General features: G+C 52.1%; 1 protein-coding gene across 2 annotated transcripts in view; it reads right to left on the bottom strand.

Moving 5' to 3' along the window:
- LOC120235972 (pseudouridine 5'-phosphatase) overlaps positions 1–16310 on the bottom strand; it is a 75884-nt gene that overhangs the window by 35052 nt on the left and 24522 nt on the right. For both annotated transcript variants that reach the window (XM_039238557.1, XM_039238556.1), the window contains one exon: positions 5686–5904. In XM_039238557.1, the coding sequence (XP_039094488.1) occupies positions 5686–5904 (219 nt within the window). The remainder of the gene's footprint in view (positions 1–5685; positions 5905–16310) is intronic.

Genomic DNA, 16310 nt, shown 5'->3' with positions numbered 1-16310 from the left:
TCCATAGGAAGAGGTGCCCTTTGAGCATAATCAGGACCTGCCTCCCGGTGATGGGTCCAAGCAGGGATGCGCTCTTGGACTATAATCAGCCAGAGCCCCTGGTGACGGGCCCGCCCAGGAAGGCAGGCCTTGCATCATACTTGGGCTCTGTCCCCTTTGCTCGGGGCCCAGGGAGACGCACCCGCGCATCACAACCACAGGCTGCTTCTCCTGGCAACCTGCCATTCGTTCCTCCAATTTAACTTGCTAAATACCTGTGTGGGCGGCAGCTCTCACCTTGAAAGCATGAAAAAATGAACGCCGGTGAATTAGTAATACACCCTCGCGACGCGCAGCCTTCTTCTCTAAGAAGCTCAAGGTGACTTCCGCGACCAAAAACACCCTAGCAGAAAGCACCTTCGGAACGAGAAGAGATAAATGTCGTCCAGGGCTGTGTGACCAGGCACAGTGCAATAATGGGAACAGAGCGGTGAGGGGACACAATGAGCGCCGGGCTCTAGAAAACGATGGTGGCCTCTCTTCTGAATACACTCACTGTCCCCACGGCTCCAGGGGATCCTATTTCTAGTGCATTCCAGCTCTGGCTCAGGTCAAGAGGAGACCGGTGGGATGCAGAAGGTAGCGGTGATGGGGGTGAAGCACGAATGTCCCTTAGGGTAGAAAACCTGCCCTACCTTATCATTATTTTTGGGACTGGGGTATTGCGGAACAGAAGCACTACAGAGATACGTGTTTCCAGATCAGCAGGTTTGCAGAGAGCCTTTCCTGTGTTCCTGCAGTCGGCCACACGTCTTCCTTCCCGGTTTTCTTCCCCTTCGGATCAGTATGATTTTTAACTGTGGTGTTGCACCCTAAGCCCGTCAGACTGTGACGGCGGCATGTGGACTGTAGTCCCTGCTGTGACCCAGCAGGTCAGGACGCTGTGAGGTTTCTCTTCCTGCTATTGTCCTGGCCTTTCCCTTATTGTTGGGAGTGTGCTCATGCTTAGCTCGCCTCTCAGTCTGGGTGTGGGGTGGAAATGGCCCCGTGTTTACAAAGGCACACGCTGGCATCACTGATATCAATATGTACTCTCATCGGAGAGGCTAAAGGTCAGGGAAGAATACACAAAAGATCCTCTGTTGGAGAAGGAAGACTCACAGAATGCAAGAGATAGGCCCTTTATGTAACCCTCTGGGTACAAGAGGTGGAAAGGTGGTGGGGGAAGGAGTCATCCAGGGAAGTTCTGTAGGACTAAGCTATCACTGAGGAAGTACTCCGGCCTCACCTGTAAGGTACAAATTCCTGGATTCGGTGACCTTCTGTGATCATCTATGACTGACACCTTACATAAGTTACAGCTGGTGACTAGAAAAGCCACACGGGAACACAGTATTGACTGGATGGCCAAACACAGTTCATAACCTAGACCTCTTAGCATTCTGGCAAACGACCACGCCAGCTGCTGAAGATGTCTTATCTCCTGGACACTATAGTGGAACGCATCACAAGTGTACCTTAAAATACAGGACAAAAAAACGCAAGAAGGAAAAGCCTTTAAAAGGTTTGGGTGGATAAGGAAGAAAAAAGGTATTTGTGTGCTTAATACATGACAGGTGCTTGGTGTGTAAAATGCTGAAAGATAATCTACGTCAAATATTAACTGTACAGACAAATCTTTAGCTAGATTAACTAACAAAAAACAAGAGAAGGTTCAAACAACTAAAATCAGAAATAAAACAGGAGACGTTAAATCCAGTGCCACAGGGAGAGGGGGGGAAAGATTTTAGGAGAATATAAGGTGTATGGCAACAAACTGCATAACCTAGAAAAATGGTTAAGTTGCTAGAAACATACATCCTATCAAGGTCAAATCAAGAAAGAGAAAGCCAGATCAGATCTAAAATGGTAAGGATATTGGTTCGGGAATCAGAAGCCTCCTAACAAAGAAATGAACCGTACTGGTGAAGGCTACCAAACAATTAAGGAGAAATTAACACCAATAGTCCTCAGACTCTTCCAAAACTGTGAAGAGGAGGGTACATACGCTCATTCTATGTGACCAACATTACCCTCCTAGGAAAACAGAAAGAAACACTACAAGAAAATTACATATCGATATCTGTGGTGAATACTGATGAAGAAATACTCAACAAAATCCTAGCAAACCGATTTCAAGAGCATATTAAAAGGATTATACACTATGACCAGGTGGGGCTTATTCCTGGAATACAAGGATGGTCCAACACACAAAAATCAGTGTCATATACCATATTATCAAAATGAAGGACAGGGGTGCCTGGGTGGCTTAGTCGGTTAAGCGTCCGACTTTCGCTTAGGTCATGATCTCACGGTTCGTGGGTTCGAGCCCCGCGTCGGGCTCTGTGCTGACTGCCAGCTCAGAGCCTGGAGCCTGTTTCAGAGTCTGTGTCTCCCTCTCTCTCTGACCCTCCCCTGCTCACTCTGTCTGTCTGTCTCTCTCCTAGAAATAAATAAAAATATTTTTTTAAAAAAATGAAGGACAATGTCAATTGAGATGGAAAAACCATTTGGCAAAAGTCAATACCTTTTCATCCTATAAACACTGAGACTGGAGAAGGAAAACTAGGCACACTAAAACTACCTCAACATAAAAAAGGCCTTCTATGAAAAGCTCACAGCTAACATCATACTTAATAGAAAAAGGTTGGAAGCTCTTCCTCTGAGATCAGGACCAGATAATGACACTTTCTCTTGTCACTCTTATGCACAGTACTCACGTCCTAACCGGAGCAATTAAGCAAGAAAAAGAAACAAGAGGCATCCAAATTGTAAAGGAAAAAGGAAAGCGATCTCTGTTCACAAATGCCATGATCTTGTCTTTGTAAAAAAAACCCAGAAGATTCCAAACACACAAAAACTGTTAGAACTAATAAATTCAGCAACATGGCAGGAAACAAAAGTCAACATGCAAAAGGCAGTTGCATTTCTATACAGTAACTGTGAATGATCTGAAAAGAAAGTTCAAACAATTGCCTTTATAGTACATCGAAAAAGAATACAGTTTTTAAGACAGCAAGAGACTTGTACACTGAAACTACAAATCACTGCTAAAAAAAAATTAAAAGACACTTCATGTTCATGAAGTGGAAAATCGGATTCGTTAAAATGTCTACACTACCCAGAGCAATATACAGATTCTGAGCAATCAATACCAAAATCCTACTGACATTTTTTTGCATAAAATACAGAAATCCATTCTAAAATTTACATAGACTTTCAAGGACTCTTAATAGCCACAAAAATATTGAAAAGGAAGGGGCGCCTGGGTGGCTCAGTTGGTTAAGGGTCCAGCTTCAGCTCAGGTCATGATTTCATCGTTTGTGGGCCGTGTCAAGCTCTGTGCTGACAGCGCGGAGCCTGGAGCCTGCTTTGGATTCTCTATCTTCCTGTCTCTCTGCCCCTCCCTCCCATGATCACACTCTGTCTCTCTCTCAACAAAAAATAAATGTTAAAAAAAAATAAAAATTAAAAAAAAAATTGAAAAGAAAAGTAAAAGTTGGAGGTCTTACATTTCTCCATTTGAAAACAAAGTTATAGCATCTGAAGGAACATGGTACTGGTGTGCTGACTCATGGAATAGAACAGAAATCACAGAAAGAAATCCTCAAACATATGACTGAATGATCTTCAACAAGATGCTGAGACCATTCGTTAGGGAAGAAAGGGCAGTCTCTTCAACAAACTCCCACAAAACTGGGAATATGGGACATCTAAATGCAAAAGAATGAAGTGAGACCCTATCCCACACGCAAAGATCCACTCAAGATTAATTAAAGACCTTAAGCAGAAAATTCATAGAAGAAAACGTGGGAAACCTTTATGAAATTGGATATTATAACGTCTTAGATAGGACACCAAAATTACACAGGCAATGAGAGCAAACAGAGCAAAGTGGGCCTGCATCTATCTTAAAACATTCTGCACATCAGGGGTGCCTGGGTGGCTCAGTCGGTTAAGCGTCGACTTCCGCTCAGATCGTGATCTGACTGTTCATGGGTTCAAGTCCTGCGTAGGGCTCTGTGCTGACAGCTCAGAGCCTGGGGCCTGTTTCAGACTCTGGGTCTCCCTCTCTCTCTGACCCTCTGCTCATACTGTCTCTCTCTCTCTCAAAAATAAACATAATTTTTTTTTTTTAAATCTGCCCAAAGGACACAATCGAGATGGGGAAAAGAGCAACCTATGAAATAGGAAACACAAATATTTGCAAACCATGCATCTGATAAAGGTTTTATCCAGAAACAGAGAGAACTCGTACAGCTTAACAACCACCAAAAATTAACCGTATTTTAAAAGCGGGACAAGCCTAAGCAGGCATTTCCCCATGGAAGACCCAGAAACACCCAAAAGCATGTGAACTAACGCAGCTTATCCCTCCGGTTCTTACAGTGACTACTAATAGAACCCAGGGGTTGGTGGGCATTTAGTGGTTCATGGGGATGCAGAATCTGTTTCGCAAGGTGAAGAAGTTTTAGAGGTGGCTGGTGGGGACCTGGGCCCAACAGCGTGAACCTACTTACCACCCCCGACTGGACACTTAGCAGATGGACGAGACGGTGAGTTTTGTCCTGTGAGTCTCTTACCAGGAGTAATACAAATTCACCGTCTGGATGGGTTTCCATGATTGAGGCTCGTCAGGGTAAGTCAGTGGGCACAGGTCCAGACGGTGGGTATGACAGAGCTTGTACCCACGCCTGAGGGTCAGATATGTGTGTCGGCCAAGCACAGCCCACGTGGTTACTATGTGACACGTCACTGGGATTAGCATGGTCTCTATCGAATATTCATTCTCTAGTTCTGGAAATAGTCAATTTGCACTTTTGGGTATATGTATCAATATTTAAAAATAAAACAACACATTTCATCAATACAAACTTAAATCCAAAATTACTGTTGTAATTACAATTACTTTTGTTTTCTCCTCTCATATCAAGTCTTCCAAAGACGAAGTGCTCATCTTTTTTTCTGGAAGATTCTTAAAATGGCACTCCATTTTTAAGAGTCTTTCAGCCCTGTTATCTAGAACATTCCTGACCTCCTCACTTTTAGCAAGAAATAGCAGGCAATTCAGTTCTGATCGATCTTTAGTTAACAAGCCCCAAGGGAGAAAAGTCATCTTTGCTTTCAAAGAAAAACAAGCAAAGAAAGGGGCAAAGGGCACACAAACAGACATGCTGAAAATGAATTATGCCTTTAACTTAAAAAAAAAAAATTAGGCTTCTTTGGCAAGATTTAACTGGTTGTTTATCATCAATCTGCTAAAGTTTAATTATTCACCGAAACAACGCTCTACCTGCTTGTGAACAGGAAAAGGCAAAGCCACTCATTAAACTTTGAAGCAATTCTGTCTCGAATATAATCTTCAGATAATATCGGAACACAGGCGCCCTGGTGGCTCAGTGGGTTGAGTGTCACACTTTTGCGTCAGGTCATGATCTCACGGTTTGTGGGTTCGAGCCCCACATCAGGCTCTGTGCTGACAGCTCGGAGTGTGGAGCCTGCCTCGGACTCTGTGTTTCCCTCTCTCTCTGCTCCTCCCCTGCTTGTGCTAGGTCTCTCTCTCCCCCTCAAAAATAAATGTTAAAAAAAAAAAAAAGAAATAAAGAAATGCTGTTCACAGGTTTTTGGACGCACACGTATGACCCCGTGACCGTGAGGGCGCGGTACCTGGCATCAGCGCGGCCGTGGGGAAGACTTCTTTCAGCTTGGTCTGGCTCTCTTCCACCAGCTCCTCCTTGCTCACTGGGAGGTGCAGCACGTCGATGATGATCTGCGCCGCCTCTAAGGCCTTTTTCCCCATGACGAGGGACTTGACGTCCCAGCTATAGTCCTTTCCGTAGCGGTCACAGATTTCCTGGAACACCACGGAATACAGCCGCTCGGTATCTGCAGGAACAAAGAGACGGCGGTGCTCAGGGCGTGGGGAGCGCCCATGAGAGGGGCACGGAAGGTGCCCCGTGCATCCCAGGCCTGGAGCAGCGCGGAAATGGGGGACACCCCACCGGTGGTCCATCCGGAACACCGGCCGTTTGCTCCTGCAGCTGTGATCTGGGCGGGGGAAACTTGGGAAGAGAACGAAGCCCTTCTTCAGGTTAAACCGTGTGGGACACAACTATGTGCGTACTGGAGCCAAAATATGCACACGGGGTGGGGACGCCCATGAGCCATCACATGACACCGTCACCTGGGACAAAAGGTGCCTCCCACCCTCCTACACTGTTGGTGGGAATGTAAGCTGGTGCAGCCCCTCTGGAAAACTGTGGAGATTCCTCAAAAAATTAACAACAGAACTCCCCTAGGACCCAGCAGTAGCACTGCTAGGAATTTACCCAAGGGACACAGGAATGCTGATGCATAGGGGCACATGTACCCCAATGTTCACAGCAGCACTCTCCACAATAGCCAAACCATGGAAAGAGCCTAAGTGTCCATCAACGGACGAATGGAGGAAGAAGATGTGGTTTATCTACATGATGGAATACTCCATGGCAATGAGAAAGAATGAAATCTGGCCACGTGTAGCAACATGGATGGACCTTGAGGGTGTTATGCTGAGCGAAATAAGTCAGGCAGAGAAGGACAAATATCACATGTTTGCACATATAGGGGGATTGGGAGGAACTTAATGGAGGACCGTGGGGGAGAAGAAGGGGGGAGGTAGGAGGGAGAGGGAGGGAGGCAAGCCATGAGAGACTCGAATGCTGAGAACAAACTGAGGGCTGATGGGTGTGGGTGGGGAGGGGGGAGACGGGCATGGAGGAGGGCACTTGTGGGGATGAGCACTGGGTGTTGAATGGAAACCAACTTAACAATAAACTAAGAAAACAAAAGAAGAAGAAGGTGCCTCCAAAGAGCAGCCCATGAGGGTCTGTGGAATGGCCCTCTGCCGCTCGGGGACACGTGCACGGTCCCCGCGCCTGTCCTCACTGCCAGGGCGCCTGGCCACGGCGCTGCTGAGAAGCCCCTGCGTGACGACAGAGCAGCCTGGGCGGGCCTGTGTGGGTCCTCTGCGCTCACCGTGCACCTTACGGCGCTGTGGTGGGTGTGCAGGGGATCCTTCCCACGGCACACAGGTCTGTGACACCAGCCAGGATGCTGCCCTTCAACTCCATGCTGGCAGCGTACAGAGTCAGGCCTCACAGGGAACGGCTCAGTCCCAAAGTGCAAGCAGACATCACTACGCACCAGTCAGACCGTCCGTCACCAAAAATGTTAACAAGCGTTGGCGAGGAAGCGGAGAAAAGGAAACCCTCGTGTGCCGTGGGCAGGAACGCAAACTGGTGCAGCCACTGTGGAAAACAGTGTAGAAGTTCCTGAAAAACCACAGAATGTCTACACAGTCCAGCAATGCCACCTGTGGGTATTAATCCGAAGAATACAAAAACGCTAATTCAAAAAGACATCTGCACCCGTCTTCACTGCAGCATTATTTACAATAGTCAGGGTACGAAAGCAGCCTGAGTGCCCATCAGTACATAAATCGGTGAAGACGTGACATATATAACGAATACTTTAAAAAAAAAAAAAAAAAACTTTCTGGCCATCAAAATAAAAAAAAAAAAAATAGAGGAGGAGGCAAAGGAAGGGAGGAGGAGGGGGAGGAGGAGAGGGGCGCCTGAGTGGCTCAGTCGCTTAAGCGTCTGACTTCGGCTCAGGTCATGATCTCACGGTTCGTGGGTTCGAGCCCTGCGTCGGGCTCTGTGCTGACAGCTTGGAGCCTGGAGCTGCTTTAGATTCCGTGTCTCCCTCTCTCTCTGTCCCTCCCCTGCTCATGCTGTCTGTCAAAAATAAATACACATAAAAAAAAAAAAATTAAAGACCAAAGATCCTCAAGTGTTCTTATCAGTTAGGACATTTCGAGAGTTTTAGAAGCTCCGTGCCCGCACCTAGGAGCAGAGACCACTGCATACATGTCTCATTATTATTTCACGAGGCTGGAGCATGTAATGGTGGAAGCTCTGCCCGGGAATTGGAACCCGGGAGAGTTTTAACCAGTAAAGCGTCAGACAACTGAGTTAGCGTCCTCGGGCCTTTTCAGGTTAACAAGCATCGAAGTGTATAACTGGTAATAATTATAGTATTACCACTAATATTTAGTATATAGTAAATTAGACACAGCATGATAAGTGGTACTTGCTATATTTATACTTATTTACACTACGTTCTTATACACTGAATACTACACACTGTTAATACTAGTGATACTGGGGGCGCCTGGGTGGCTCAGTCGGTTAAGCGTCCGACTTCAGCTGAGGTCACGATCTCATGGTTCGTGGGTTCGAGCCCCGTGTCGTGCTCTATGCTGATGGCTCAGAGCCTGGAGCCTGTAGTAAACTCATCTAGATGGACGTACACTCACGCACATAAGATCACCTATACTTACACGCACACAGCCAGCTCTACGCATTCCTAGAGCTGCCTGACTGTTGTCAAACACGTCCGGGAAGGAACGCTCACGCCTGACACAGTCAGGGCAGTTTCCACCCCGATCTGCATCTTGCTCACGGAAGGTGAGAGAATGCCTGGGCGGGAGGGCACGCCCACCAGCTGGCAAGTCCAAGACCCCAAGACAAAGGGCAGTTCTCCTGCAGGTGAAAGCCTCCCATATTGATGGCTCTACCTTCTGCACCTTAAGGGGCCTCTGGGCCAGATGGTTGGCGAGGCGGGGCCACGGCTGTCCCCTAAGGCTTCCTTGGCTTTGCACTCACAGGCCTGCTTCATAGATTACAAAACAGTTCTCTGGCCAGCAGCTTTGAGGACGTCCCCATTCACGCGTCCCTGTCCAGGGGCTCAGTGCACGTGGGGATGTCCCCATTCAGGCATCCCCATCCACGTGTCCCCGACCATGGGCTCTGGGCACCCGCTACGGCCCCATTCATGCATCCCCGACCATGGATCTTCCTGGTTGGACCTGGACCTGGCAGGCGCCCTTGCCGACCTCCCCTGTGAACACGGTGTTGGCATCAGATGCTCCCTGTGACTCTGGCTCTTCCCTCAGTTTCCAGGGAAAACTGCCCTGAACACGACCCCCATGCCCGCTGCCAATCCCGATTCTCCTCCCACTGCCCCCGACTGTGCTGGGCTAGGGCCTCGCTGTGACCTGCGACCCCTGGACCGGCCTTGGGCCCTCAGCCCCACGCTGAGCAATTAGCAGCAGAACGAACATTTTCTTCCTTCTTTTTGTCGAGGCAGCCCCCCCACCCCAAGCAGGGTACCAGGAACAGGCGTACACCCATTGGACACTGGGGACAAGCGCACTCATCGGGCACCGCCCAGGGCACCGGGACAGGCGCGCACGCACCGGGCACCGCCCAGGGCACCGGGACAGGCGCGCGCGCACCGGGCACCGCCCAGGGCACCGGGACAGGCGCGCGTGCACCGGGCACCGCCCAGGGCACCGGGACAGGCGCGCGTGCACCGGGCACCGCCCAGGGCACCGGGACAGGCGCGCGTGCACCGGGCACCGCCCAGGGCACCGGGACAGGCGCACTCATGGGGCAACAGCCAGGGTACCGGGACAGGCGCGCACGCACCGGGCACCGCCCAGGGCACCGGGACAGGCGCGCACGCACCGGGCACCGCCCAGGGCACCGGGGCAGGCGCGCACGCACCGGGCACCGCCCAGGGCACCGGGACAGGCGCACTCATGGGGCAACAGCCAGGGTACCGGGACAGGCGCGCACGCACCGGGCACCGCCCAGGGCACCGGGGCAGGCGCGCACGCACCGGGCACCGCCCAGGGCACCGGGACAGGCGCACTCATCGGCCACTTCAGCACTCCCAACTATCTGAGATCCTTGGTTTTACGCCACTGGCTGGGTTTTCCCCGGCGCCGGAGAACATTCACGAGACAGACCTCAGGCTCCCTGGGCGTGCAGGTACCTGAAACTGCTCACACACGACTCCTGTCTCCTTCCCTGTGCTGTGGTTTTGTTGGCACAGAAAACGGTGAGGCTTTAAGAAAAGTGTTCCTGGGTCATGCGCTGAGCACGCGGCGTTCACACGACCTCTTTGCTGGCACGGGTTTTCGAGGCATTCACAGCGTACTCTGCCTGAACAAGGCACAAAGCGGAGGGAGGGCTGCTTCCTTCTCCTCCACGCCAGCACAAAGGCCTTCTCCACACCCTCTGGCTGGTGCAGGGTGGCCTGTAGGCAATGACCCCTCATGAGGGGGTGTCAGGAAGGTCCCTACTAGAAGGAGAAGGAAGGACAGGCAGTATGTTCTTGGACATTCTTTTTCTAGCACTTCAGAGAAGTCTGAACAAATGGCAAGTGCAGATACCGAATGAGCGAGAAACTAGACTCGGGTCTACATCACTAGACTGTGAGGCGCCTGGGGGGCTCGGTCAGTTAACCACCCCACTTCGGCTCAGGTCATGATCTCACGGTTCATGGGCTGGAGCCCCACATCGGGCTCTGTGCAAACAGCTCAGAGCCTGGAGCTGCTTCGGATTCTCTGTCTCCCTCTCTCTCTGCCCCTCCCCTGCTCATGCTCTGTCTCAAAAATAAATACACATTAAAAAAATTCAAACGTAAGGATGAGCAGGGAAGAAGAAGGAGCAGAGGCGGGACAGAAAGATGCAGGTCCCGTTCGAGGACTCGGGGTAAAGCAAGTGGTGACGAAGGAGAAAGAGCGTGGAGGAAATACGAATCCCGAACAGAAGCGAAGCGGTGGCCTTCGCAAATGCTTTATTTAAACGCTGTTTACTGAAAGCCTCGTGTCAGAGCTTTTAATTTACAAGACGCTGAGCTGCGGCGTTACCTATCTGCAGGAGGCTGTGCAGACCACTCTTCTTCAGCATTTAGATAAAACCGTCCCAAATTCCCATTGAATACGTGAGGCTCTAAACAAGTAATGAGAGTCCTCAGATCCGAGGATGACTGTGCCGGCCCATGACACCGTGCTTCTAATTAAAGGGGCAGCGTTTTGAAAGGAAAAAAAAAATCTCTACAAGGAGCGCAAGCAGCAGCAGGCCCAGGGATCAGGTGCGTGGGCTCCGCTGTGCACAAGGGAGCGGGAGCCAAGATGTTCAAGTCCGTCTGTGTATTTGTTACTTTCCGGAGAACACTGTACACGTTACAGCCGCAGAAGTTGCTACCCAACTTAGGTGTGTTACAAAGTGCCACAAACCGCCCTGTTTGCTGGAAGAGGGAGCTGGGAGCCCGAGCCCGGGTACCAGCACCGGGCGGCGGCTACAGGGGAGGCCATCAGGTCAGCAGGGACAGAGGGGCTCCAGACAGGGAGACGACGACCCGACAGAGCTGGGCACGGTGGCCAGAAGGCAGTGTTGTGGTGGCAGCAGGCCACCCTCCCAGGGACAGGCCCCATCTACACTCACGGAGCTGCCGCAGAAGGCGTGTATGTCCGCACCTGTGCGTGCAGCGAGGCCAGCATGGGGACCTGGGGACCCGCGCGGGCGTCTGGGACGCCGGGACCGTGGTCAGTGCCATCTTTCCATCACTGAGAACATGTTTCCATGCTTACTGACTCTCAGAGGGCAGGGATGGTTTGCATCTCACCCCAGGAAGACGTACGGGGTCAGGGGCTTCCCCGTGCCGCACCCCAGCCGGCACACAAGCACCTAATTCCGGTTCTAGAACCAGGACTTGCACCGCCCGCTGTCCTTGCCACACCAGACCTGGGACGAGGCATCGGGAAATCTGCAGGCGTCAGCAATCTGAAAGCTGAACGGTAAGGTCGCAGCTCGGTCACACGTTAGCTGCTGGTGGTGGGACGGGTGTCTTAGCGTTCCTGACTGGTGGTTTCTTCCCCGGGGAGCGGGGGTGCCCTGCTGTGCCGGCCTGCGGGGCTGGGTGTGACAAGGCTCCAGCTGTGGGCGGCTGCAGGCGCTCTGAGGCCAGGTCCCTGGGCTTGAGACCCGGCCCCGCACTTGACAAAGCACTGAAATCTGCCAGCAGGTGCTCAGCCCCCCGCTGGGCCTTGCGTTACCGACCTGTAGAATGGGGATGGCAGAGGGGCCGCTACACCCCTCTGTGTGGTTGTATCAGTGAAGCAGAACAGTCCCTGCTGGGCTCTGGGGGTAGGGGGACACCTGCCTGGCACCTGTATCTGGGTTCAGACACCTCAAGATCTTTCTTGTACACCAAGAGCTATTTCCTCTGAGAAGTCACAGCACCTCCTGAGAAATATTTTACTTAGTAACAAAACACACTAAACCACTAACTACTTGGAGTGAGTGGTTCACAGAAAGATTCCACCTTCCCGCAGGCGTATGGAAGCAGCTTCACAAACCCTTGTTAACCACCTGCCCGGTCGGGCACACAGACATCACCCCTCATTCTCAACTGCTTCATCCACAGACTTCTGCAATCCGAAAAGTGTTCATTTAGCAGCAAAATGCGACCTGCACTGGCATGAGGGGTGGGAGTGCTGTTTACTGTTTATCACAGGCTGAATATTACATACCTCTCTACAGAAATACCTGTGGCTTTGCTTATGGGTACTGCGCCAACCCCGCCCTACTGACAGTGTATATAGCTCAGGGAACGTGTGAATGGTAATGCTTTTTAACACCAATAACTTAAAACCTGGAATACAACTGGCCCCATGAGTTCTGGAAGAGGGACTCTGACCCACAGGACACTGCCTGCGAGCAGATACCTTGCATACCCTAAACACTACAACAAAGCAATTTAATGCTTTTCCCCCCAAACTTAATGTTTCTCCAAAACAGTCATACTTGTATGATTGCCAATTACAAAAGGGGGCAGGGATTGATCAAAGCGCAGTGATCTGTGCGGCAGACAGGTGGGTTCCCCGGAGATGGGGATAGTTTTCAGATGCAAGAGCCCATCCTCAGTGAATCAAACTGCCCCCACCTGGCGGACGGGAAGGTGAGGCTGGAGCAGAGGCAGAGCCTCACTGAAGAAGGCAGCAAGGTTTGTGCAGGGTTTCTGAAGGCGGCACTGGGCACGCACAACACACTGTAACGGCAGATCGGCTTTAACGATAAACACACAACACCATGACATCAAGTGGAGGCATGTGTCCTGTTTCTGAGTTGTTCTCATAGGTGCTTGCTGCCCGCACATCTGGGGAGCAGGAGACTGGGCTGGGCCCTGCAGTGTGAGCTTTAACGGCACCCTGGGGCACTCGCCTATGCGTCAAAATTGAAATCCACTGACTGACTAATGTTTTTACTGAAGCCCTGTGCTTTATAAAGCCAGTGATTTTAAAAATGGGTCACCTCTGAGGAGCCTGGGTGGCTCAGTCGGTTAAGCGTCCCACTCCGGCTCAGGTCATGCTCTCACGGTTCTTGAGTTCAAGCCTCTGGGGTGGGATCTGTGCTGACAGCTCGGAGCCTGGAGCTGCTGTGAATTCTGTGTCTCCCTCTCTCTCTCTGCCCCTCCCACGGTCACACTTTGTCTCTCTCAAAAATAAATAAGCATCAAAAAAAACTTTTTTAAAATGGCTCACCCTTAAGAAAAGGTTGATTTCATAACGACATATATAGATTAGTAGAAATGAAGGGGGAAAATTCAGCAACGACCTTAATCCCAATGTCTGCATGTTCTCTCCACTGTGTCCCATTACTACTTAAACTTTTCCTTTCCTATTTCCTTCCTCTGACCACAAGTGAGATCTATGTTAGTATGTTTTTAGTGAAAGTAGTTTTTAAATAAGAAAGGATGAATATGCCCCACCCTTTCTGACATTAACGGCAGCAGATGAGTCCAACTAATTAGAGTTGCCGGTTAATCGCAGTTAATTGGGCGCCACACCAGAGGGGCTCGGGGACGGCCAGGGGACTGTGCGCAGCAGTTTCACAGGGCGAGGGCGTACCTCCCTTGAAAAGACATCTAAGAAGCTACCATTTCTTTTGAGGAATACAAATATAGGCGGCTTAGCGGGACCTACTCTACTGAAAGGAGTTACTTGGCTCATTTTCCTCCTCCCGGGAAACCCAGAAAACAACGTGTAGCCCTCGGACCAGCACACAGCAGGTCACAGTTGCCGCTGGCGGCCTGGTCTGGAGAAGGGCTACGCTCAGCCTCACCTCTGTGACCCGCACGCGCTCGGCGGGGGTCCGGTTCCCCGGCGTGAAGGCGTCCGCGGGCCCATGAAGGTCCCCACCGCACGGGACGCGTCCTGCTCCCCACGCGGACTGCGGGCTCAGGAGCAGCGCTCTGGGCCACGGAGCTCTCAAATGCCCGGGGCCCGGAGCACTGATTCACAGGGACGGGGCTGAGCCGTCAGACAGCCTAGATCTGCTGTCGCGGTTGCCTTGGGCTTCTCTGGATCCTTAAGGCAGCGAGCGGAGCTTGCTTGGTCCTGCCCACAACCCCAAGGCCAGAGCTGCGCTGTGCGGACACTGGGCTGACGGCTGCTCTTGCTGCTGACGGCACAGGGCACGGAGCCCGCGCTCTGGCGGGGGGAGACGGCTCCCAGGCAGCTCCTGCTGATGCACGTTGGTCCCACTCAGCCCTTCAGCCGGACGGGCCGCCGTGGCGAGCGACGGCCCACGGGAGCCACGGCCTCGCAGGGGCTGGAGGAGCATGTGCTGGGAGCACCGGCCACCCTGGGCGTAGCAGGAGGCGCTGTTCTTGGAGGCACCAAGGAAGCAGGGACACAGCTCACAGACCTGGCAAGGGACGGAACGCGCCGCCCCTGGAGCTTCAACGTCCTGCTGACGAAGGGGGCCGCGGAGGCCAATGCGGGCCTGGGGATGAGAGCGCGTGGGGGCCGCTCACTCCGAGCGGGCAGACGGGGGCCGCGGGGGGAGGTGGCGAGGCGGGGGGTCTACACGGAAGCAGAGCGTCCCGCGTGCCTGGGTTGGGGGCCCATCTGGCCTCTGGAGGCTGGCCCTGCGCTGAAGGGGGGCAGGCAGTGAGGGCGGAGCCGGTGGGGACCTGCGACTGTGACGGAGGGTGGGCTCTGGCTCCGGGACCGCCGCGGGGACGCTGAGGGCCGGGGCTGAGCCGCCACATGCGTCCCGGGCACACTTAGCACCGCTGTGCGGTGTGTAAGCTGGCAGCCACCCGCCTACTTCATTCCTGCTCCGCGTGCCAAAGGCCGCTGTCGTCTGCTCCCGGGCCATCACCCAACGTGGAGACGGACGAGCGGGCAACCCCCAGGGGGCAGATGCTCCACCTGAAGGACCCGCCAAGCCCACCTGGAAAGCCACCCGGCGAGCTGCGAGGGGTGGGCACCTTGCCGGCTTGCCCCAGTCATCCAAGTCCCGTTCAAGGAAACTGTCACTGAGCCACTCAAAACGCAGAGACCACAGGCCCTTGGTGGCTGCTGCCAGCCGGCCCCCACATTTTGCCCTGGCCACCCAGCAATGCACAAGCCATCTTTATCACGGTCCTGGGCAGGCGGTGGGGCCGCGCACTGCCCAGTACCGTTCCCTCACTCCCCAGCGCCGTCCCCTCACTCCCCAGCGCCGTCCCCTCACTCCCCAGCGCACCTGTCCACACACGAACTCCTTGAGCGCTGCTGCAGTCGCGGCCCTTGGGACTGAAATGTGCCCCTGCAGCCACACGGTACGAGGGTGAGGCGCCACTTAGAGGGACCACGACAGTCCACAAACACTCTCGCGGTGTAATGAGCTGCTGCACGCGCACACACGGATCGGGGTCTGGCCCTGTGCTGTGTGCTACAGGCCTGGCAACAAGCTCCTCACACATGGGCCCGGACCCTGCCGTGCACCGTGGGGCCGGGGGTTTGTGGGAGACGCTCCGGCACAGGACGGGCCTGAACAAAAAACAGAGATGTACACAGCTCACAAGGGAAGGAGCCGAAAAGTCCAAAGGAAAAAAAAAAATTGTAAAAATCTGGTGCAGTGGGTGGCACCTAGGTGGCTCGATCGGTTAAGTGTCCAACTCTGGGTCTCGCTCAGGTCATGATCTCTCATTTCATGAGTTCCAGCCCCACATCGGGCTCTGCACGGATCTTACTGAACCTGCTTGGGATTCTCACTCTCTCTCCACCCCTCCCAAATTCTCTCTCTTTCAAAATTAACAAGTAAACTTAAAAAAAAAAAAATCTAGTGCAGTGGAAAGTCACAAACAGAAATGATTTTCTTTCAGGATTCCTGGAAATCTTTACTGAATCTCTTTCCACTGAAAAACAGCAGATTACAAACCACAACAAAATATAAAACCACCTTGTTTGATATTTAACTGTAGTGTTGGTTTGTTTTGCTTAATTACATGTGATTCAAAAATATTATATGCTCGTTGCTCCTGGCTGACCTCCACCAATTATTTCATTTATGCTTTGGATACTGTAGGAAAAAAAAAACAAAAAACAAACCACAACTGTAATGATA

This window comes from Hyaena hyaena, unplaced genomic scaffold (assembly GCF_003009895.1).
Source record: "Hyaena hyaena isolate Hyena2069 unplaced genomic scaffold, ASM300989v1 scaffold_142, whole genome shotgun sequence".
Taxonomy (NCBI): Eukaryota; Metazoa; Chordata; class Mammalia; order Carnivora; family Hyaenidae; genus Hyaena; species Hyaena hyaena.
This window is presented reverse-complemented; position numbering and strand designations above follow the sequence as displayed.